The sequence below is a fragment of the Dreissena polymorpha genome, chromosome 2 (assembly GCF_020536995.1).
Source record: "Dreissena polymorpha isolate Duluth1 chromosome 2, UMN_Dpol_1.0, whole genome shotgun sequence".
In the NCBI taxonomy this organism is placed as follows: domain Eukaryota; kingdom Metazoa; phylum Mollusca; class Bivalvia; order Myida; family Dreissenidae; genus Dreissena; species Dreissena polymorpha.
In genome coordinates this window covers 12,539,649-12,562,566 of record NC_068356.1, presented here as the reverse complement: position 1 = coordinate 12,562,566, position 22,918 = coordinate 12,539,649, and the positions used below count along the sequence as shown (strand labels likewise).

Sequence of the window (22,918 nt, the reverse complement as noted above, 5' to 3'; positions counted from 1 at the left end):
GCTTGAGATGTTGCCAACAGCCATCTAGTTTATGCTAGTATCAGTACTGGTCTTATAGTAAAGATTGTTCAAGTTAATCAAGTATTTCTGATATATACCATTTGTAATAAACATTATGCATGACTGAAGTTGTAAACTGTTGTATACTGTTGTATACAATATTTATAGTTATGTTGAACTAAGGCACATCTGCCATCACCAATACTACCATTTTTGATAATCACTCATTAAGGTAGTTTATACAATACAAGACAACTATAGATTGAGGCATTCAGCATGTTTTCCATGAGGTTTGGTCCTTATAAAATATAATTTGATGCTTTTACCATGTAACAATGTATGTTACTCTAAAGAACCATGAATAGCCAATAAAAAACATATGGGGTTTATCTGTGTTTTAGGGAAGATTGACAAATGAGAGAGGAAAAAAAGGTGGGGCTTATTTTTAAAGGCTGGGGCATAACAATGGTAGGGGGCCACCTGTTTTAAAAAATGAGGAATTCAGCTATAGCTTAATTTCTAGACAACTGAATGTCATGACTCAGTTGCAACCACTATGCAAAACACACATTCTCTTGTTTGTCTGTTTGTCAGAACCACCGCATGTTCAACTACTCACAAAGTCCTTGCACGTACCAGACGGTGTGGACCTGGTGATACAGTGCCATGTGGAGGGGTATCCACGCCCCTCGGTCACATGGCATGCACATGACAGGCCACTGGAAAATGGGCCAAAATACCACATCCAGAGCTGTGAGATGCCTATTTGTGCTCTACTGTTTTGAAATATTTAACATTACATGTATAGTTTGTAAATGCTATTTGTATTGAATATATTACCTTATTATGCCAAATAGTGAGCATGGTTAAAAGAAACCGTGGGTATGCACCAAGTCAATAAATAGGTTTAAACAGATTTATGTTTTTTTTTAATTTCTTTTTTATATGATATTAAAGTACCAAACAAAAGTGAAAACAAATGTTGAATATTATGAGAGATGGTAAAATAAATAAAAATATTTTCATAAGTAAGATATAACTATTGTTCTGGAAAAAAGCCAATTTATTTGTTTGCTGACATTATGTTTTTATGTTTGTGGAATAATAATTATGTTAAATGCAAAATGTTTTTATGTCCATAAAATTGTTATATCAGATGATGACACACTGACTGTGCACAATGTCAACTATGCCATTGACTCCGGGGTTTACACCTGCCAGGTGAAGAACACGGCTGGAATGGCAGAGGGAATGGTTACTATTACAGTGAATGCCCCTAATGACACTAAACCATCAGGTATATATTTATGAAGAGTTTGGTTCTATTGTTTTTACTGTTTTGTGCACATAGATACAAAATAATTGGATAATGAAAAAAGAGCTCTTAAACCTACTGTTCTCATTCAGATGTTCCACCAGTAGAGGAAAGTTTCCTCATCTTTCACGATGACGGCTATACACTAAAGGAGCCCAGCCAGTGTCTTACACAGCGCCACGTGAAGCCTGACTTTGGCAACTTCTTCTTCCTCCCAGATGAGCTGGATGCCCCTCCTTCCCTGTGTGAGCCCGGGATCCCCTGTGTGTGGGGAGGGGCAGTGAACGTGAAGGGCATGTTTGTGTATGTGACCCAGCCCAGACAGAACAGAGTGGTTGTTATTGATGTTAAGGAGACACTGAACCCCAATCAGGTAAGGGATCTAGATAAATGTGCTTGCGCTATGGGAAAAATGGTTTTAATGCATTGAGTAAAGTATTTCCCAGATAAGCCTGAACTGGTTTATCTGGGAAAACACTTTACACTTTTATGGAATTTTTTGTTTAAAAGAAGTCCCTCTTGAAAGAAAATGCATATAGGTGGGAAGTGTTGTCCCTGATAAGCATGTGCAGATTGCACTGAGGATAATCTGGGATGATACGTGCATTATGATACAATACCCGTGCATTAAGATCGGTTTTCCCAGAGCTTCCATCACTTGCTTTCTTTTTATGCGAGGATCCTGCACAAAAGACTTAATGAAAAAGATAGTGTGCAAAATGAATGATAAATTTGCAAATAAACAACATGCTAAATACATAGAAACTCTATGGATACAGAAGAGCTTAGTTAGTATGACTTTTGGTGGTAAGAACTACATTCCCAAAGTATTGAAACATGTCACTGAGATTTTATTGAAAGACACTTTGAGTGCTTAATAGGTTGTTTTATAAGTAAATGAAGAAATAAAATTTAAAAAAATACATTTACTATAAGAGGTAAAAACAAGACACAATAAAACCACTTTAATCATAATCAGGAAACTGAAAGTGAAAGTATCTTAAATACACTTATTATATGTGTTGCCTTACACTTCAGTGTTTATGTCTGTTTTACACTGTTTACCTAGATCTTCTGAAATTCTCATATTTTATTTGGACAAAGGTTTCATAAATTTCAAGATAACCAGTATACCATTTTAAAATATTAAAATTTTAAACAATTCATGATGAATGTCTCAATGCTAACAGGTGATATCCACTGACAAGATGCCAGTCTCTCTGCACTACATGGAACATTTAGATGAGGTCTGGGTGCTGTGCTGGAATGGTGAAGAAAATGGCGGCTCCAAGACAATCGTCATCATCAGGAATGCCAGCCAAAAAATCCAGCACCATGTGGTACACACACAGCCCATTGGCAACAGATATGATCAGGTAAGTGACATTGTGCTTGTAATTCAATGACTGGATACTTGGGATTTTAATGTTGCAGTTTAAGGTACGAGTTGGTATGTTTAGAAAGCTTATTGTGGAAAAGGCATAAAGGGTTTACATGTACAAACAAGTTTTATTTTGCGAGTAAAAACAGTTTGTCATACAAACAGTTTGGATAGATTTTACAAAGTCCCATTTTCAAATAAGATGTTAAGAGATTCCTAAACTGTGCCTTCAGTTACAAGACATGGTTAATTATACTCCATGTTAAAGTAAAGGGAGGTATTCTGAAATCATAATGTTTGTCTGTCTGTTTGTAAAGGCTAACTTTTCTGCAAGTGTTTTACAATATTTTTCCAAGTCCATCCTTCAAACTTGCAGGCATTGTTCCTTATAATAGGAAATTGTTCATGTGCGGTTGTTATAAAAATGTACAAAATAATGCACCTTTTCATTTCAGAATTTATGTAACATTGTAATTGTTTCTATAGAATATTAGCACAAAAGCACATAATGTCATTATACTGGGGTCATAATTAATTAGTTATAGATACTTGTATAACAAAATAACTTAAAATTAATTTCTCTGAAACCACAAGTTCCAAAGGTTATACATTTTGTATTTCAGATACTAGTATTATTGTGGTTTTTAATGCACTTTTTTCAAATTATGCCCCTGGGATCAAAACTTGCCAAGTCCCAGATTCCACTTTTTAATTGTTAGAACTTGCAACATAATACTACATGAAGCATCGGGATGTATTAGTCACTACTGTTCTAAAGTTCAAGTTTTGCATGGTTTTCATTTAAATGTTCTTTTAGGTTCAGGACGTATTCCTTCCACCGAGCAGCGAACTTCACCACCCCTATCGCTATGGTTACACAGTGCATCGTGGACAGGAGGGCATGTTCAAGGTTGACCTTGACCTTCAGAAGTATGCCAAGGCTGTAGACCTGACCAAGTTTGAGTGTGTGCCCTTTGCAGTGGCCTTTGTTCCTTTGGGTAAGAAATTTATTAGTTTTATCTCATCTTTGTATTTACTTTTTAAGGAGCAATTGAATTATTGTATCCATATACATGTAACAAACATTGTAAACTTTGTATTAAGCCATGTACAGGTGATTTATTTTAATTCGAAGAATGTTTGAAACAAATGGGGAAAATTCCATATCATTTTCAAAAGCAAGTTAATATGTACTTTTTTTCATGAGAACACAAAATCACAGTTTATCTTTTTATGTAAGATATGTCAATGCTTTACTTTTCGATGGGAGTGGTGTCAAATGCTTTATCTCTCTGTTTGGATTTATGTCAACTCTTTTGCAATCCGTGGGGATATCATTTTATCTGTTTGAAAACCAATATATGATGTGTTGGTTCTGAACACCCCAGAAGAGCTATTAATAGTGTATGCTTATTTAAGGACTCAATATTAACTTTGAAGTGCGCTTATAAAGAGTTGAAAAAGATATTTTGACACCAATAAATATGCCTACACATCAACCAACAAAGGTGTTCTTTCATTATCAGCTGGAGTAAGAAAATAAGACAAAGAGTGTGTGATATATGTACTTCTATCTGAACAAAGCACACAAAAACAACAATTTCTGGGTGCATGATATGCATAGATAAAATGAATACAAAATGAATGGTCTACTGAAGATTACATCTTCTTTGACGCTGTTTCTAGAGAAATCAGAATAAAGATAAAGAGAATTTAATGCCAAAAAATCAGCCTTGGTAGAGAATGCAGCTTGTTCATGATTAATGTACTATATGGCGGCCCTAATGTACTATATGGCGGCCCTAATGTTCTATATGACGGCCCTAATGTACTATATGGCGGCCCTAATGTACTATATGGCGGCCCTAATGTACTATATGATGGCACTAATGTACTATATGGCGGCCCTAATGTACTATATGGCGGCCCTAATGTACTATATGGCGGCCCTAATGTACTATATGGCGGCCCTAATGTACTATATGGCGGCCCTAATGTACTATATGGCGGCCCTAATGTACTATATGGCGGCCCTAATGTACTATATGACGGCCCAGATTTGAGAGAATAAAAGAAAAGAATATTTCAATGTTTTTTATCTGACTGATGCATGTTTGGGTATTAACATGCCTTCTGGGTTCATTTAAGGAATATTTGTATTATGAACTTAACGTCGCTGTAATAACTTAACAGATGTATCATTCAATTAAATCAACTTAATAATGCTAATACCTGTCCTGAAATAGGCATTAATCTAGCAGGTCTCCATTTGTTTGTTAGTCAAAATATTTGCTCTTGAATTTGTCAATTATAATTGTTATTTTCAAAATGTTTTGTTGGTCCAAATATTGTGCTTTCTCCTACTTTTAGAAAAAAGAAATTGGAACAACAGGGCTGTCAGTTTTGGGCGAAGCATAAATTAACATCATATACAGATTGTAATGAATATCAATGTAACAAAGCTTGTTTGCTTAACAATTAAGATTGTGTAATTGTTTTTCTCTAGGTGGAAACATTATAGTGCAGTGCGTTAAGGAGACGTCCTACAACCGGATTACCAGTCTATTGACATTGGACATGATCACAGACATTGTGCTGAACAATATGACCAGTGAGGCTGTTGTCTATGTCAGTCCTGATGTTGGCAACGTCGTCTTTGTTGATGAGGCCAGCGGAAACATTGCAGTGCATCAGGTGTCGGAAAATGGTAAGAATGTATTTCTTATCATTTTATCATGATACGAGTATTCTAAGACATTTCTATTTTAGTCATAATGTATAATACAAGCAACAACTTGATAAGTTTTTTAAAAACACAATGTTGTATTCTTCAATTATGTACAATTGTGCATAAAACATTTTTTTACCATAGTTTTTATTTTTTTTACGAATACAAAATATTAAATATATAAGATAAGATTAATGTTGTTTTCAATTTAACTCTTTCAGTGCTGGAACCGAATTTTGAAGGCCTTTGCAAACAGTTTGGATCCAGATGAGACGCCACGGAACGTGGCGTCTCATCAGGATCCAAACTGTTTGCTATTCTGATAGTATTCTTTGAAAAAAATCGTAGAAAATGCTAATTTTAGAAATTCAGCAGACAACATTTTAGCAGACCACAAATTTCCCAGCATGCAAAGGGTAAAGACATGTTTATGATCTGTAACTCACATTTTCTCAACACTATACTTACAACACTTGCATTTGATGTTTCAGGAGAGATTACCCACCAGTTTGATGTGACCTTGGGGACTCAAGTAGGCAAGGCAACATTCCACAAGGCCAATTATTACCATGGTTATGATCTCTATCTGACTGGGAAAGTGAAGGAGGTTGTCTTTTCTGTTGGCCTGGACAATGGAAAAATCGAATCATTTACAGGTAATATCTTGCTTTTAAAATGGTTGTTGTCAAGTGATACTTGAAAGTCCAACATTTTTTACACATTTAAAAGATTGTGATTCTCTGTTTGGGCAAGAAAAATTAATTACTGGTAAATGCATATGATGCTATTAAACATATTATTTAAGGGATCAGGTAGTTTTATTTGTTTATCTGTTTGTATTGTTTCACCAAATGTGTTACTTGCTCAGACCACAACCAGTAACTATTTCTTGTAAATTGTAGACATTGGGACACCAGAACAGGAGATGCTTCTGCCGTGGCTCTCCCATGACAGACCCCTCATTTCCGGCGATATATTTAGTGACTACCTGGCGACTACTGCAGACTCGAGCATGCTGGTCCTGGACAGTGTGCGACACGAGATCAAGTGTCACGTGCAGGAGTTGCAGCACCCCTCCCTCATTGTCCACACCCACCTTAATGAGCACTGAGCGCCATGTTATCTGATTTATTGTCATGGTTTAGAAACAAAATAGATTGGTAGAAGCTTTGCTTTACAAGTGAGGAAAAGGGGGAATGTGTGCAATATTTTTGAATTTTTGTTATTGACTTTTTGTAATAATCATTCCTGTTATTTACACATCAGCAGTTTGCATTTGTTTCCCTTTTGTCAGTGTTACTGATACTAATCCAGTGAGCAATGCAGTGCAATGTATTTGATACAATCTACAGTGAACATAGCTCGGCTAGTGTGCTTTTATGACAGATTTGCTGTGATTAGCTGCTACTCATAAATAGAGAACGTGTTATTTATTTAGTGCACAGGGCACATTTATATGTTATGTTCTGTTGGAAAAAGACAAATTTTAAAATAGTGTGGATCACATATTTTAACATGCTTGACAAAACAGTATCATAATTACACAAGCAAGACTTATCATGTTGTTACTGAAAACTTAACGCACTGTATATTAATTTTAAGTAAATCACCAGAACACTGTATTATGTGAATTGGGAATAAGACATCAATTTGGGAATAAATTGTGTTTTATCAAAAGTGCATAATATGCAGTTTTATATGTTGCATTTATCTAGTTTTACAAATTATAATTAAAACATATACTTGCATATATAATAGCATCATTTAAATTGATTTAACTTCAAAACTGGATTTTTTATTAATTAAAAAAAAAATCCTCATGAAATGAAACTGTGTCCATGCCGCGCATGGACACGGTTTAAAAATACACTGTAAATGATACAAATTCAATCACTGTTAATGAAAAAGTCATGGAAAATATCTTATTAAGCTTAAATTATAGATAATATATTACAAAAATATATGTGGATCATGAAATGAATAGTTTTGTTTGAGAAAATCACCAAAATGATGTCCATTCCCAGTTTGATGTCTTATTCCCAATTCACGTAATATACACAGTGTTCTGGCAGTATTAAATGTTTTTAACTTGTTTTAATCATGTTTAATCAATAAACAATATTATCATTTCTGATGTCCGTACTTCAGACATTGACAATCTGAGATATTAATTGCAACAAGTTTCAAAATTTATAATATAGTAACATACATTCCTTAAATTGAGAAACCTGTTAAATGTGTGTAATGAATTTTAAGAATATTTGTAAAGATTTTGATTTTTTTGCAGTTTAAATATTAATATTTGTTAATGTCTTCTGTTTAAAAATAAAATTTTCTGAAATACTGCTGGACCAATATTCCATGCTTTTGTAAGAATGCTGAATGAAAGTATAATTATTGATGCATGTTTTTTTTAACATTTTGGAAAAGCTGTAATCTGAATTTTAATCCCACCGCATCATAAAAGTATATCCCATGCACTTTGCCTCAGACAAAATGAGCATGTTTTGAATCTGTTTTACCATGACCAAAAACATAAGTCCCATAAATACATGGAGTTTTTATTGGGAGAATGTTAACATTGTCTGTTTGTAAGGGATCGTGTAAGTTTGTATGTGGATGTGTGCAGCAAAATTTACTTTAAAAATAACTGGTAAATCTGGTAAAGAAAGTTCAAGCAAATACAAGCTTTCACCACTTGGCTGTTGATTTAAGCGTAATCGTACCTTGAATTGAAGATCATTTTGTTTAGATTGTAAACCAAAATAATACATGCATGAAAAATTTGTTTACATATACTGAAGTCAGATTTATATTGACTTAATTATCATCAATGTGCAAAATGTTGTTTGTATAATATGTACTGATCCTATAAATACTTTTATAGATGTTGTAGTGCTGCTAATATCAAGCTCTTTCACTTTTATATTTGTTTTTTCTTTATACATATGACTGCACACTATCATATTTGATATTTAACTAATAATAAAGTTTCAGAATGTGTGTGCCAGAGTATTTTAGTGCAAAACAGTTTTTTTTTACAAGTTCAAAAGTAATTCCATTATCCTATAGTAGTGGAGTTTTCTGCAATTATTCTTAAATAATGGAATAGTGTACTGTAATTACTGTGTCTTTTAAGTTTCAATTAGAACAATACTAAGGACACGCTTCTTTTACTAAAAGTATTGAGAATATATCTTTTAATTGTCTGAATATAAAGATGATGAAATCACCTTTATTAAAAAATCTTCAGATACAGAAATATTTATTTGTTCATGTGTGATGATTAATTTGTTTTTACATAAACATTAATTATCACATTTTAACTAGTCTGATATGATAAAGCCTGCAGAATATAAACATTATAATTTAAGGGAAAATTGTTAGTGTAACTAAGCCACACGGTGGGAAAAAGGGGTTTTAAGTGTAGTAATCACAGATTAGCCTGTGAAGTAAGCACAAGCTAATTAGGGACCACACTTTTCGCTTAAACTGGATTTTTGTTAAAAAGAGATTTCCTTCAAATGAAAAATGCCTTAAAAGTGGAAAGTGTTGTCCCTGAATAGCCAGCGCAGACTGCACAGGCTAATCTGGGACTACACTTTACGCACATGCATTTAACACCATTTTCCCAGAGCAAGGCTCATGTGTTTGTCCACCCTCTCTGAGAAGCTAGATATTGTGTATCAATGTCAATACTCTGTGATTTGTATCTGGTCATTCCATTAATCTCACTTTTATTTGTATGTTGTTGTTGTCTAGCTTATTGTTATTTGTATGGTCATTGCTTTTTTCAATAAATGGCCTAAACAAAAGTGTTATTTGTTATGTCCAAATCTAGGTATAAAATTAAGCACCATTATTGATCTAATCATAAATGCTTATCAAGTACTGTTAAAGTGTCTATGCAATTATTTACATTATGTCATCTTCAGTCAACTGAACAAAATACTTAAGAAATGCAAGACCACAGGCCTCAAATTCAATTAATTTTCAACAGCCTTTGATAAGAGTTGAGCTTTATGACGAGTACGTAAAACAAGCCATGCAAATATGTTAATTTCAGGTATTTTGTGTTGTTAGGTTTAAAGATATTTGCACTTTTGAACATTCTTTTAACCCTTATTCACATGTACCAAATCCAGTGGAAATTTCAAGCAGGAAGACGAATTTTAGATGTCTGTAAACAATAGAGTGCCGTTCCGTTTTAGCAAACATAGCTATTTATTCACGTCAAAGTAAATGTGCTGATTTTGTATTATGAATCAATTTCGATAATGAACTAATTATTGTTCTGATTGTAAATTCTGAAACTAGAAGAACAAGAGAACCGCATAACGGGTGCCATGCTCGGCTACGGGAGCAGTTTTAAATAAATTAAAGCTTGTCTGAATTTATTTTTTTTTGGTCAGTGACCTTGACCTTTGACCTAGTGACCCCAAAATGGGTATGGCGTGTAGAACTCGTCAAGGTGCATCTACATATGAAGTTTTAAAGTTGTAGGTGGAAGCACTTTGATTTTAGAGCCAATGTTAATATCCTTAACAAAATGTTAAGGTTTTAGCACGACGCGGACGTCAGACGGCGGACGATGAGCTGGCTATGACAATACCTCGGTTTTTCTCTGAAAGAGCCGAGCTAAAAATTAATGTCCTGATTGATATTTTATTTTTACTTTGATATGCTAAATCTTTTTTAAATAGTTTTATTTGACTAATCGATAAATAATTGTGTAATACAATTAGTATACTGACAAACTGAATACGGTAAGACTAAGCATAGTTAAAGTGTAACTTGTGATTACGACCCTATCCTCATGCTTCTCTAAGAGTTTATGTAACATATCAATGTTACACACATTTTATAATGTATGTACATATTTTATTTCAAACCATGTACAACAAATTACATGTTGAGTACAACAATTAGAAACCTGTCATTAAAAAATTTATTCATATAATTAACAAGGGCTGTTTGTAAAACATGCATGCCCCCCATATGGGCTCTCCGTTGTAGTGACAGCCATTGTGTGAATATGTTTTTTGTCACTGTGACCTTGACCTTTGACCTAGTGACCTGAAAATCAATAGGGGTAATCTGCCAGTCATGATCAATGTACCTATGAAGTTTCATGATCCTAGCCATAAGCGTTCTTGAGTTATTATCCGGACACCATTTTACTATTTCGGGTCATCGTGACCTTGACCTTTGACCTAGTGACCTGAAAATCAATAGGGGTCATCTGCGAGTCATGATCAATCTACCTATCAAGTTTCATGATCCTTGGAATAAGCGTTCTTCAGTTATTATCCGGAAAACATTTTACTATTTCGGGTCATCGTGACCTTGACCTTTGACCTAGTGACCTGACAATCAATAGGGGTCATCTGTGAGTCATGATCAATCTACCTATCAAGTTTCATGATCCTAGGCCTAAGCGTTATTGAGTTAACATCCGGAAAACATTTTACTATTTCGGGTCACTGTGACTTTGACCTAGTGACCTGAAAATCTGTAGGGGTCATCTGTGAGTCATGATCAATCTACCTATCAAGTTTCATGATCCTAGGCCTAAGCGTTCTTGAGTTATCATCCGGAAACCATTTTACTATTTCGGGTCACCATGACCTTGACCTTTGACCTAGTGACCTCAAAATCAATAGGGGTCATCTGCGAGTCATGATCAATGTACCTATGAAGTTTCATGATCCTAGGCCCAAGCGTTCTTGAGTTATCGTCTGACAACCACCTGGTGGACGGACCGACCGACCGACAAACCGACCGACAGACCGACATGAGCAAAGCAATAAACCCCCTCTTCTTCGAAGGGGGGCATAATAATAAGTACACATAATTAGTATAGCTTTCTAGATGAAAAAAAAACACGCACAAAAACTTTAAAAAGCTGTGTACATGTACAATAATTTTCAGATTCATTAACATCTGTGCACGTGCAAGCCAACAAATGGGCCAATGTTGTTATGCAATAGAACATCAAAAATATTTACACAAAATGTTTCTGTAGCTGACATGAATAATTCACAACCTAAAATAGAATATCAAACATACAAGTATAATATGTATTCACCGTTTTGAAGATTCTAGTAAAAACTTCTCACACTGATGCCCTATATGTCTACATTCAGTTACAGTTTATGTCTTGGAAATGTCTACTTTTCAGACTTAAATTGATAAAACCTGCAAGAATCAACCTGCTACTGACCTTTAAACATGATTATCTTAAACTAATATTGAATGAATAACCAAGTTTTCTGTCTTGACCTAAGCTAAATTTATTGAAGTTTGTTGCAATAAATGCACTAATAGAAACAAACCAAAATATAGATATCGCAATAAATGCACTTAAAGAAACAAACCAAAATATAAATATTGGGAACAATTCAAGTACAATATGGATGCTAATTGCTGCTTATAAATTCCATGAGTATCAGGTTGATATTGTAATGTAAAAGTTTAAACAGGCTATTTATTCATAGGACCTGATGGAGTGAAATCGCATGACATCCTATTCTACTGTAAGAAACGAAAATCTGATGATCACTCTCATTTTAAGTCATATCTTATTAACCCTTTACTTATTTGTACGCATTTGTAGTCCCTTAAAAGGTTACATTAATTAAAGACCTTTCTTACTAGATTCAAGTTTTAAATGCTTCAATTCCAAGCCTTAGATACTTAATAAAACCTTAACATTCTGGTTTTATGCTGTTTGCACAAAGCCATTTTCTGCTTCTGAGTGAGAAAGGGTTAAGGCAGTATCTCATTAATCAGACTCATCATCTTTTTCCTGGACAAACAGAAGTGTTCGCCTGCTGAAGTCCAGCTCTTTGATGGTCATGTTTGGCCTATCTGGCAGCTGTTTCCGTGGATATGCAGTGCACAAAGAGTACCTCTCAGGAGCGAAACCCAGTATGGACATGTAGTCATTTAGAGTCTACAAATTAATCAAACAAATAATATACCATGTGTAGAAACTGTTTAAACAGGTTTAAAGTTGTACTTGTAGACAATAATCACTTTCGACACAAATGTCAAAAACCAGAATAAAATAGCACATAAGAGTTATTATATCTATATACCTATGAATTTGAATAATGAATGAGGTGAAGGTGATTATCTCCAGACTGGTGCTAAAACAACTAATTTTATTTACAAAACCAGTAAGAGTTATGGCACATTCTACCAAAGTCACGCAGCTACTTGTATGAAAACAAGAAGGGAGCTAACCCTACATAATAACTCCAAACACATGGCTAATACCACAATAGCTTAATACAAAGGAATGCATCAATTCTTGAATACCATAAGTAATATCAAGAATAGGTTTGAATAAAACAAATCCTTTTAACATTTTGCAGATAGTTTCATTACTGCATAATAGCTACCTGAACAGTGTGCTCTTCGCTAAATCTGCGTGTGTGTCGTTGTCCTTTGCCATCATCAATGGTAACAGTCACTGCAGTGGGGTCAACTTCTTCGGGCTGTTCTGGCAAGGTGATGACCTAAGAGCAAGTTCAATTCACATGATGTCCCAATTTTCTTAAGTATTAATGCACACATGTATTTACAAATGCGAGAAATAATTATCAATAATCAATAATCAATTCCCTCCATAGAAGAAGGATAATGTACTGAGAAGATTGGTTCGGTTATTAATGGCATAACTTTCATGATAACATATGTAAAACCCATTTACAATCATTCTCTAGCCGTTATAGCACATCAAGCAAGATTTAACTGGTATCAATATATATATTTATGTAAGAAAACATAACATTGTAAGAGAATGATAAGTTCTCACTGTATAGCTAGTCAGTTTTTTGTATATTAAAAAAAAGTGACTTTTACATCGACCCCCACTCTTCCCATACACAGTCCACTCATGCAACGTCTTATTTAAGGTATCTTTCTTAGAAGTTTCATGTAAATTAGACTCAAGGCGTACAAGGACAGAGGTTCATTCTCATAACAGTTCTCCTCAATTAAATATATCCAACATAGAAGCTTCAAGTGAATAGTGAAAATTCTTGTGAAGTTTATGAAAGAAAATATGAACAATTTGTTCCTACAGCATTGATGCCCACATTTCCACTTTTGTCAAAACCCAAGAATGCTGAATTACAAAGTAACAGCCCCCAAACACGTATTTTTAGAGCAATTTTGTTTAATTTGACCTTTAAGTGTGAACTTTGACCTAAAATGTGGACTACACTTATATAGAGAAGGGAGACAGGCTTTACCCATTTACACTTGTGGTCATCAATGGAAAATTATTGTAAACTAGTACAAGAAACAACAAAGTTATTGTCTATACAAGGTGTTAAAATGCCAAATCTGAATGTTGAACTGTGAGTATGACCTCGACATTGAGGTAGAGTGATGAGTGTGGCACACGACAGGTCATCTTATCATGGTGTGTGTTGTTTTGTGAAAATTGGGCAAAATGCATGTGCATAAAGTGTCGTCCCAGATTAGCCTTTGCAGGCCATACAGGCTAATCAGGGACGAGACTTTCTACTTTAATGGTATTTTTCATTTAAAGGAAGTCCCTATTTACCGAAAATCTAGTTTAAGCGGAAAGTGTTGTCCCTGATTAGCCTGTGTGGACTGCACAGGCTAATCTGGGACAACACTTAACGCACATGCATTATGCCCAGTTTTCTCAGAACAAGACACATGGTTTGCATGTGTGTCATTTATTTTAACATCCTTTCATATATTGCAAAGTTATGTGTGAGACAGAAACTTTCAAGCTCAAATATTGCCTTTTTCGACATTTGCGTTATCTTCACCTTTGATGTAGAATGAATGGTGTTATGAAATGTCGTCTCATGATGGTGGACATTCGTGCCAGGTTATTTCAAAATCCATCCAAAAAAGAAAATTGGCATAGCCAAACAATGAAATAACAAAAGACTACTACATCTCCAGGAAAATAGTGAACATCTGGTAAATCTAACAATTTTTGAAGATTTAAATAAATAGATTAAACACTTTTATAAAGTAAAAGAATTCAAAATGTGGATGACCAGGGAGACTTTAAAAAAAGTCAAGATAGACCATAACTCACATAAACACTACTGATTCCATGAAAAAATCATAACCATATACAATGTTTATACAAAATTAAAATGAAGGCCACCCATAACTGCATGTAAATGTATAGTACAAAATGATGTCCAATTTTTTAGTCATTTTTATAAGTGATTATTTGAAAGATAAACGACTGCATGAACGATTATAAAGTTATCAATCAATATCATGAGGCCGTATCAAAACTAGAGATCAAAGAAGTGGATGTGACATTTATCTCCAAAAATAGGCACACTCATGTAGAAACTTTACAAGCTCACTAGTTGATAACAAGTTGATAACCGAGTTTTGCAGTTACAGATCTTTATAACAGACGTTCTATTTTGTAACAAGAGCCATGAAGGTCCTTTAGCGCTCAACTGAGGTACTGGATAACATTTGTTCAAGAATTGACCTGGTGATATAGCTTTTGGCCCTTTATGACCCGGATACTTAAGTAACTCCTTCCGTCTTCCTAAAGCAAGGTATATTTACCTTGCTTAAGTAAGACGGAAGGAGTTACTTACGTTGTAGGGAAGCTACTTATCTTTTACTACCTTGTCCAATATGCTAATTCTTAACCGATTCATGCTTGATGATGTTATGTGCACACATGCTTTTGTATTTATGCAATTATGTCCCATAACTTGTGTCAGGGGCCGGTGGCCTGTATATCACAATAAACCTTTGTTGTTGTTGTTGTACAAACATGGTCTACAAAGTGTCATGATAAACATTCTGACCAAGTTTCTTCGAGACTGAGTCATAAATGTTGCCTCTAGAACCGTTAAAATAGTTGTCAAAGAAAAACATTCTGAACTAGTTCTAACAAGACTGAGTCATAAATGTTGCCTCTAGAACCGTAAAAATAGTTGTCAAAGAAAAACATTCTGAACTAGTTCTAACAAGGTTGAGTCTTAAATGTGGCCTCTAAAGTGGTTCCAAGGTTTCTATTACATGTTACCTGGTGACCTAGTTTTATACACACATGACTCAGATTTAAAGTCAGCCTAGATATTGTCTATGGACACACTCTTACTTAGTTTCACCAAGATTGAGTCATAAATGCGGCTTCTAGAGTGATAACAAGGTTTTCTTAAATTTAACCTGGTGACCTTGTTTATGGACTCACTTGACTCAGAATTAAACGTGGCTTAGTTGTTATCAACATAAACATTTTGACTACCTGGTAAGTTTTATCAAGATTGGATTAAAAGTGTGGCCTCTACAGTGGTAATGAACTAACAATGTATGTCCTACAACGCACACTGCACGAAGCCAAACATAAAGTTAACACAATACTATTGTCAATATCTCACCTTGAGCACTTCATGCCAAATGAGCTAAAAACATCTACTCTCTCACATTGAAATACAAAACTGATGTCAGATAAGACACCAACAGATGTCAACTGCAAACAGTGGTGTTATGGATATGGTGTCCGCCTTGCGACCGGGAGGTCATGGGTTCGATCCCCACCGTGGGAGCGTTCTTTAGATCTCCCCCAAAGACACCAAGTACTGGTTCTAGGCCCAGGAAACGGACTCGATAGCGTTTATATAAGCCTAAGGCTTTCGATGCAATCGAGCTAAAATAAATAGGTTTAAACTAAACTGCAAACAGAAAATCGAATGATTTCACACAGAAAATCAAGCTGGGCGTTAAAGTTACTTACAATGTGTGCTGCTGGTTACATACACTATTGACTACAAGACTGAATTCTCTTACTCTATAATTTTCCTGACATTCTTCAACTTCACAATTCCATACCAACTGGAAAACAATCAAGTTTAATCTTGGTTTAAATATCAAATGCCTGCTATAACAGAATTGTTTTCTGAAGAATGTAAGTCTAGAGCTGAGATAACAGTGAAACATCCGTCCCTTTATCATGAGAATAGCTTGTGGTAATGATGTAATTATTACCACATCATTTATCTTGAAACTATAATGTGTACATGTAGAAAGAAATGTGTCAAAAATAGGTCAAAATCTAGAATTGATACTGAGGTACTCAGGTAGTAAGTGGACGGGTTTAAAACAAATATGTAGATGCACTATTACAAGTATACTATAACACATTATTTTGCCCAAAGTAATTAAATTTTAATATATCATAAAATATATCAATTACAATATCTAAAAAACAATGTGATTTTGATGTATTCTCCAATTTTTTGCCATTCTAAAAAGACATAAATAAGTTTTGTTTTGGATGTGATTCGATCTTTGAACAGTAACTTTTACCTTGAACATAAAAAGACAAGTTGTATTTATTTAATGAACATTTGTGGAGTTTAATTACATCATGAAAAATAGTGACCAGGGTATGAATTATGGAATACACTGACCAACTGACTAACCAACAGAAGGCTGCAGGTTATAATATAAACAAGGGCTGTTTGTAAAACATGCATGTCCCCCATATGGGCTGTCAGTTGTAGTGGCAGCAATTGTGTGAATACGTTTTTGTCACTGTGACCTTGAACTTTGACCTAGTGACCTGAAAATCAATAGGGGTCATCTGCCAGTCATGATCAATGTACCTATTAAGTTTTATGATCCTAGGCCTAATTATTCTTGAGTTATCATCAGGAAACCATTTTACTGTTTTGAGTCACTGTGACCTTGACCTTTGACCTAGTGACCTGAAAATTAATAGGGGTCATCTGCCAGTCATGATCAATGTACCTATGAAGTTTCATGATCCTAGGCGTAAGCATTCTTGAGTTATCATCCGGAAACCATTTAACTATTTAGAGTCACTGTGACCTTGACCTTTGACCTAGTGACCTGAAAATCAATAGGGGTCATCTGCCAGTCATTATCAATGTACCTATGAAGTTTCATGATCCTAGGCGTAAGCATTCTTGAGTTATCATCCCGAAACCATTTTACTGTTTCGAGTCACTGTGAACTTGACCTTTGACCTAGAGACCTGAAAATCAATAGGGGTCATCTGCCAGTCATGATCAATGTACCTATGAAGTTTCATGATCTTAGGCCTAAGCATTCTTGGTTTATCATCCGGAAACCATTTTACTATTTCGAGTCACTGTGACCTTGACCTTTGACCTAGTGACCTGAAAATCAATAAGGGTCATCTGCCAGTCATGATTAATGTACCTATGAAGTTTCATGATCCTAGGCCTAAGCGTTCTTGAGTTATCATCCGGAAACCATCTGGTGGACGGACCGACGGATGGACGGACCGACCGACATGAGCACAACAATATACCCCCTCTTCTTCGAAGGGGGGCATAAAAACATAAATACCTGTGCAACAACAACCGGTACGCGTGACCCCAGCTTTCTGCCTTCACCAGTGTAATTTTGTCCTAACACGTTGGCTAGGAGTCTCTCCTTCCGTTCCATTTTTGCTCTTTCACGAGGTTCAAGAATTGCCTTTTTGTATATTTCAGCCTGTAACAGTTTGACCATTCTTGGGAAATCACATTGGTAATTATATTAAACCCAGTGTTATAATCAAGAGATTTATTGCAGACAAAACAGCAGACCCCCTACCATTTAAGTTTTTTTGTAACAATAGCAATCAAAGAAACTGGTGCAAAAACTGAAAAAACGCGTATATTCACCATATTGCCCTAATTCATTTATCAACCTAGCCAAAGTACTTTTTAGTGGTCTGTTGCAGTATCTAGATTATAGTTTTCACTTATTTCTGTTTCACGTGTGGCTCTCTATTCACATAATGAGTGTCATCAACTTAGCTTTAGTAGTTTTTTCAATACCAAAAGAATCCAGATTTTTCTGAAAAGCATACAAAGTGAAAACAAATAAAAGTATACTTATGTTCACATTTCCAATATGGCTTCTTTCTACATACTGACCTTCATCAACCTAGCATAAGTACTTTTTGAGTTATTGCAGAATCCAGCTTTTTTGGACAGACTGACAGACAAACAAACAAAACTGAAATAATGTGCATATTTTCCATATGGCCCTCTATCTACATACAAACTTCCATCATCCTAGCTTATGTACTTGTCGAGTTATGTTTTAAATAAATTGTGTAGCCTTAGAAGCTGTAATCTTAGCAACCACAACTTTTGTCCACCAAAAAACCCCTACATAAAAGGGATACTATGGCTCTCATTTTACACATCAAGTTTCATTAATCAAGCTTTGGTACTTATTATTTGTTTATTTTGTACATAAGATCCAGATTTGGATGGACAGATGGATACACAGGGAATAAACCTATTCGGACACATCTCTTTCTGTTACACCGGTAAGGGACAAATAAATAATTCTTTTAGAAGTAAAATTCCAAGAGTTTGCATTATGAAAACTACCTCCTTTAAATTATCTGGGTCATACTTGTCTCAAAATGACTATGATAAGTGCTTATTTGCATTTTCTTACCTGAGAAAAGTATTTCTCTTGCTGGTCATCTGCCAATAGGTGACGTCTGACCTCATAGTCCTGAACCTTTACTGGATTGACTGAAATAACAGACAAGTTCTATCAAAGTTCAATCAAATTAATTTATTTTTTTGTTTTGATGAGCAGGGAAATATTCAAACATCAAAATAATCATTATTTTACATAATAATTAGAGATATTGTCAAGACATTACTGTTTACTTAGCACAAAAAAGCACAGAGGCTTTATCGTAATTTAAATATAATGCAATTACATACCAGCATTTTATTTCTTAAAATTTTCTTCAGTAAATCTTTAATATTGTAAAGCAAATCATAATAATTGATGAACATGTATGTGGTCTTTCCTACAAAGAGTTTGTATTCCTTCCTAGCTACTGTTAAAGGATTATTTTTCATTCATCAAAAACTACAAACATTGTCATGTGCTTGTTTCAAAGTCACACACAATACTCACACCCAGTTTTGTAACTATTTGAACCTTTAGACATGTGATTGCCACAGGCCATGACTGACTTACATTTGAGCTATAGTTATTTAAAACTGAATGACTGATGTGGAAACATAAAAAGGCTTAATCATTTAAGCTTAAATCAATAAGCAAATTTGTTTAATTGATATACCCCACCAAATAAATTGTGATTATGGATGGGTGAAAATTCCTTGACATACAGTTTAATCCTTAACCAATAATTAAGTGTAGGATAATTTTTGTATGTATTGCAATTTTCATTGATATCTAAACACCCATGCAGTTTTATATTGAAATCTTGTATCATATCTGAGATATAGACCATTAAAGTTACATCTTAAAAAAACAACGGCAATAACTCTAATTTAAGAAGATGTAGGGTTCTCCTCCTTGATATCTGTACACCCATGAATTTCATGTTGATATATTTTATAGTTTCAGAGATATAGCCCTGAAAAGTTTGTGAGAGAAAGATGGACTGACGGACAACGCCAATTCTATATCCCTATTTTTAGAAGCATTACAGTATATTGATAATATAACCTCACATGTTTCAATTACCTCCAAACTTTTAAAGGATAATATTTAATCAAATGTAATTTACCCACAAAACATATTGTAACTTAAATTGATCTTCAATGAAGTCCCATGACCACAGTTCTAATGTTTATTGGCCAACAAATGCCAGGAAGTTAGGGATGTCAACAAGTAAACTAAGAGAACCAATAAGCTCTAATGTGCCAGATAGAACTCTGATTAAACTTAAAATGCGTAGACTGTAAGTAATGTTGTAGCAGAATGAGATTTTATTTTTCACATACCATTATTAAAACATTGCAAACTATAAAAGTATAATTATTGGGTTTCAAATGACATGTCATCATTTCAAATTATTACATTTCATAATATTTTAATTTAAACAAAAAGAGCTGTCACAATACATTAAAACAAGAAATGTGACCATGCAAAGAAAAAAGATTTTCTACTTTTTTACCAAATTAATTAAGTTAAAAGCAAGGTCTGCATAAGCTACCTTAGCACACAAAATAACAGCATAACACCTATATCCAAACTCAAGTGATTGAGAGGATGATAAAGCCATAGAATGAGAAATGCCCCATCCCTGGCGGCTAGTCTTTCAAAGAACCAGAACCATTTTGAAACTTGGCTGGGATATCATTTGAACAAATGATCAGACCAAGTTTCAAAAAGATTGAATTACAAAGTAGACTTCAAGAGTGTTCACAAGGTTTAACTATAGGTATATAGTTAATTGGATACAGGTATTTATGGAAAACTGCCCTGCCCCCTTGAGGCCATGTTTTTCAAAGAACTGGAACCATTTTCAAACTAAACAAAAGTGACATCATTAAAAACAAAACGGAAGACTGACAATTGGGATCACAAAAGCTCACTTCCAGCATATTGTGCTTGTTCCTTTTTCATGATATAGTGTGCAGCTTTACAAAACAACACTACACACTCCCATTTCACATTCATCCGGACAATGTATCAATTACATTGATAAATTATCAAAATTTATTTTGCTGTAAAGATCTGATATTTTTAAACAGGTCTAAATAATTGTAAATGAATGTTTATTTATTTTGTACAAAATTCCACATTAAGTACTTTCATCACTTGTATGTTTACTTGTTTTGTGTTTTACAACAGTGAAAAATTTCAAATTTCAAGTTCACAAAAGGACCAAAAAAGGGTTGTATTGAAAATGCTGTCATTTTGAACCTTTTATGGATGCTTCTTTCATTTTGATTACTTACTTTCATCAATGGTGGTCGTGTTTTTATACCAGAAGTTCCGTGTCTTGCGCCACAAGGCGCATATCGTCCGAAATACCAGACTGCCAAACACATACACAAGGAGGGCCTGTACGCTGAGACGGAACAATCTCCATACAACCAAGGACGGATGATCTGTTGAAAATACACATGTTATAATTGGATTGAAACAGCTGACTAATTGTGTTCTCATACAACTGTTCATGCTGTTAAAAGTTAAACTATTAAGCGTTTTTAATTTAGAATATAGTAATAATTGTAAAATATTAACATCAAATAATATTAAATGGCCAACTTTTCCCAAAAAATATTACCACTAAATAAACTTTGTTTAAAGTGATAATAGCTCTACCTAACTGCTGTAAATACAACAACTGAATTTAATTTGAGTTTCGATATTCATAACTTTGTAACCACTAGAATACATTTTTGGATACAAAACTCAAATGATTAAAACAAATAATAAATGTTATAATTATTATTTAAAGGAGCTAATAGACACAATGTCCCAAAATATAGACACATATTTAACAAGCCATATTCCCATTTTTCAAGCATATATTTATAGATTAAAAAAGATATGTTGATAAAACCATAGGGTTAAATGTTTGACCACCAGATTGGGAAGCCAGTGTGTTAGCACAAAAAGATGAATTATGTGTTATTTAACAAATAAAGTAAATACAATATTGCTACAGGAACCATGATATGAAATTATTTTGTTGTTTGTGTTTATCTATAATCTTTACAAGCAAAACAACTTTTATGTAGGGTTTTAGATACAACAGAATTGAAACAGAGTGAAAAAGTTTGATGACATACTGATTCAATATTGTATTGCTATTTGAGTATCATGTTTGAAGAAAGTAAAGCGTTTATGAAATGTGCAACAAACATACAGATCAGATAAGCAGATAAAGCAATTAACGGCATTGAGGGTACCTATGTTTCTTTTATATTATTCAATGGTTTTATTTTAACATAATTAAGATTATGTTACCCCAATTTTTATAAAATGATTGTAGGACACATACAGTAGGTCTTGATTTTATTTTTTTGCCTGCGAGTCCTGAGTCCTGGACTCACAAAAATCAGTGAGGATGCAAAGTTTCAAATTATGTGAGTCCCAATGATGCATGGAGATTTCTAACAAAATTTAATTTTGAAGATTGCAGAATATCTTAATAATTTTCAGTATGCGGGTTTTCAACAGCTTTAAGTGTAAAGAAGCCAGTTTTACAAATTTCTGTAACAGGTTACTTTAATGTTTAAAAAAAAAAATGATTGGACTCGTTCTTTCAATTTTTGGACTCATACATTGGCAAGTCATTGAGCCCCAGGACTCATTTTATGGCAGTTTGTAAAAAAATCACTGCACTCACAGCTACATTATCATTTTTAATAATAAAAATTGTCCCTTGTACACATTTCACAGGCATGAGAATACCGTAGGTATAACATGTTAACAATCAATATAATTGAAATGCATATGAAATACCACTGTCTGTATAATAATATACATATAAGTATATATAATTGTTACAAGATAAATATATACATGTATGAAAACATAGAATACGAATTGTTTCAATATAAGTTTATTTACCACTTATTTTCACTTAGTATGCTCAGTATATTCCATTCAGAGAAAAACACAAAGGTGCAAATGACAATCCTTAATAAATCAAATTATGCATGTCAAAAATAAAAAAAGTTCTATAAAA

At 34.0% G+C, this 22,918-nt stretch overlaps 2 protein-coding genes across 6 annotated transcripts in view; one reads left to right on the top strand and one right to left on the bottom strand.

Annotated features, from left to right (window-relative positions):
• LOC127865870 (follistatin-related protein 5-like) overlaps positions 1 to 9,239 on the top strand; it is a 52,273-nt gene extending 43,034 nt beyond the window's left edge. For both annotated transcript variants that reach the window (XM_052405894.1, XM_052405893.1), the window contains exons 9-16: positions 595 to 753; positions 1,157 to 1,297; positions 1,408 to 1,688; positions 2,506 to 2,691; positions 3,514 to 3,694; positions 5,203 to 5,403; positions 5,916 to 6,080; positions 6,327 to 9,239. In XM_052405894.1, the coding sequence (XP_052261854.1) occupies positions 595 to 753; positions 1,157 to 1,297; positions 1,408 to 1,688; positions 2,506 to 2,691; positions 3,514 to 3,694; positions 5,203 to 5,403; positions 5,916 to 6,080; positions 6,327 to 6,535 (1,523 nt within the window). In that variant the 3' untranslated portion in view covers positions 6,536 to 9,239. The remainder of the gene's footprint in view (positions 1 to 594; positions 754 to 1,156; positions 1,298 to 1,407; positions 1,689 to 2,505; positions 2,692 to 3,513; positions 3,695 to 5,202; positions 5,404 to 5,915; positions 6,081 to 6,326) is intronic.
• The window catches only part of LOC127865884 (FAS-associated factor 2-like), an 88,937-nt gene that overhangs the window by 65,107 nt on the left and 912 nt on the right, over positions 1 to 22,918 (bottom strand). The window contains exons 2-7 of one of the 4 annotated variants that reach the window (XR_008042807.1): positions 21,177 to 21,329; positions 18,904 to 18,983; positions 17,794 to 17,940; positions 12,831 to 12,947; positions 10,972 to 12,379; positions 10,359 to 10,688 (exon numbers count right to left, since the gene is read on the bottom strand). Coding sequence is in view for 1 of the 4 variants with exons in the window: in XM_052405928.1 (XP_052261888.1) it covers positions 12,209 to 12,379; positions 12,831 to 12,947; positions 17,794 to 17,940; positions 18,904 to 18,983; positions 21,177 to 21,329 (668 nt within the window). In the remaining 3 variants the exon portion in view is untranslated. Of the gene's footprint in view, positions 1 to 10,358; positions 12,380 to 12,830; positions 12,948 to 17,793; positions 17,941 to 18,903; positions 18,984 to 21,176; positions 21,330 to 22,918 lie in introns of those variants that run through there. The other 3 variants (XR_008042809.1, XR_008042808.1, XM_052405928.1) reach the window with 3 other exon arrangements.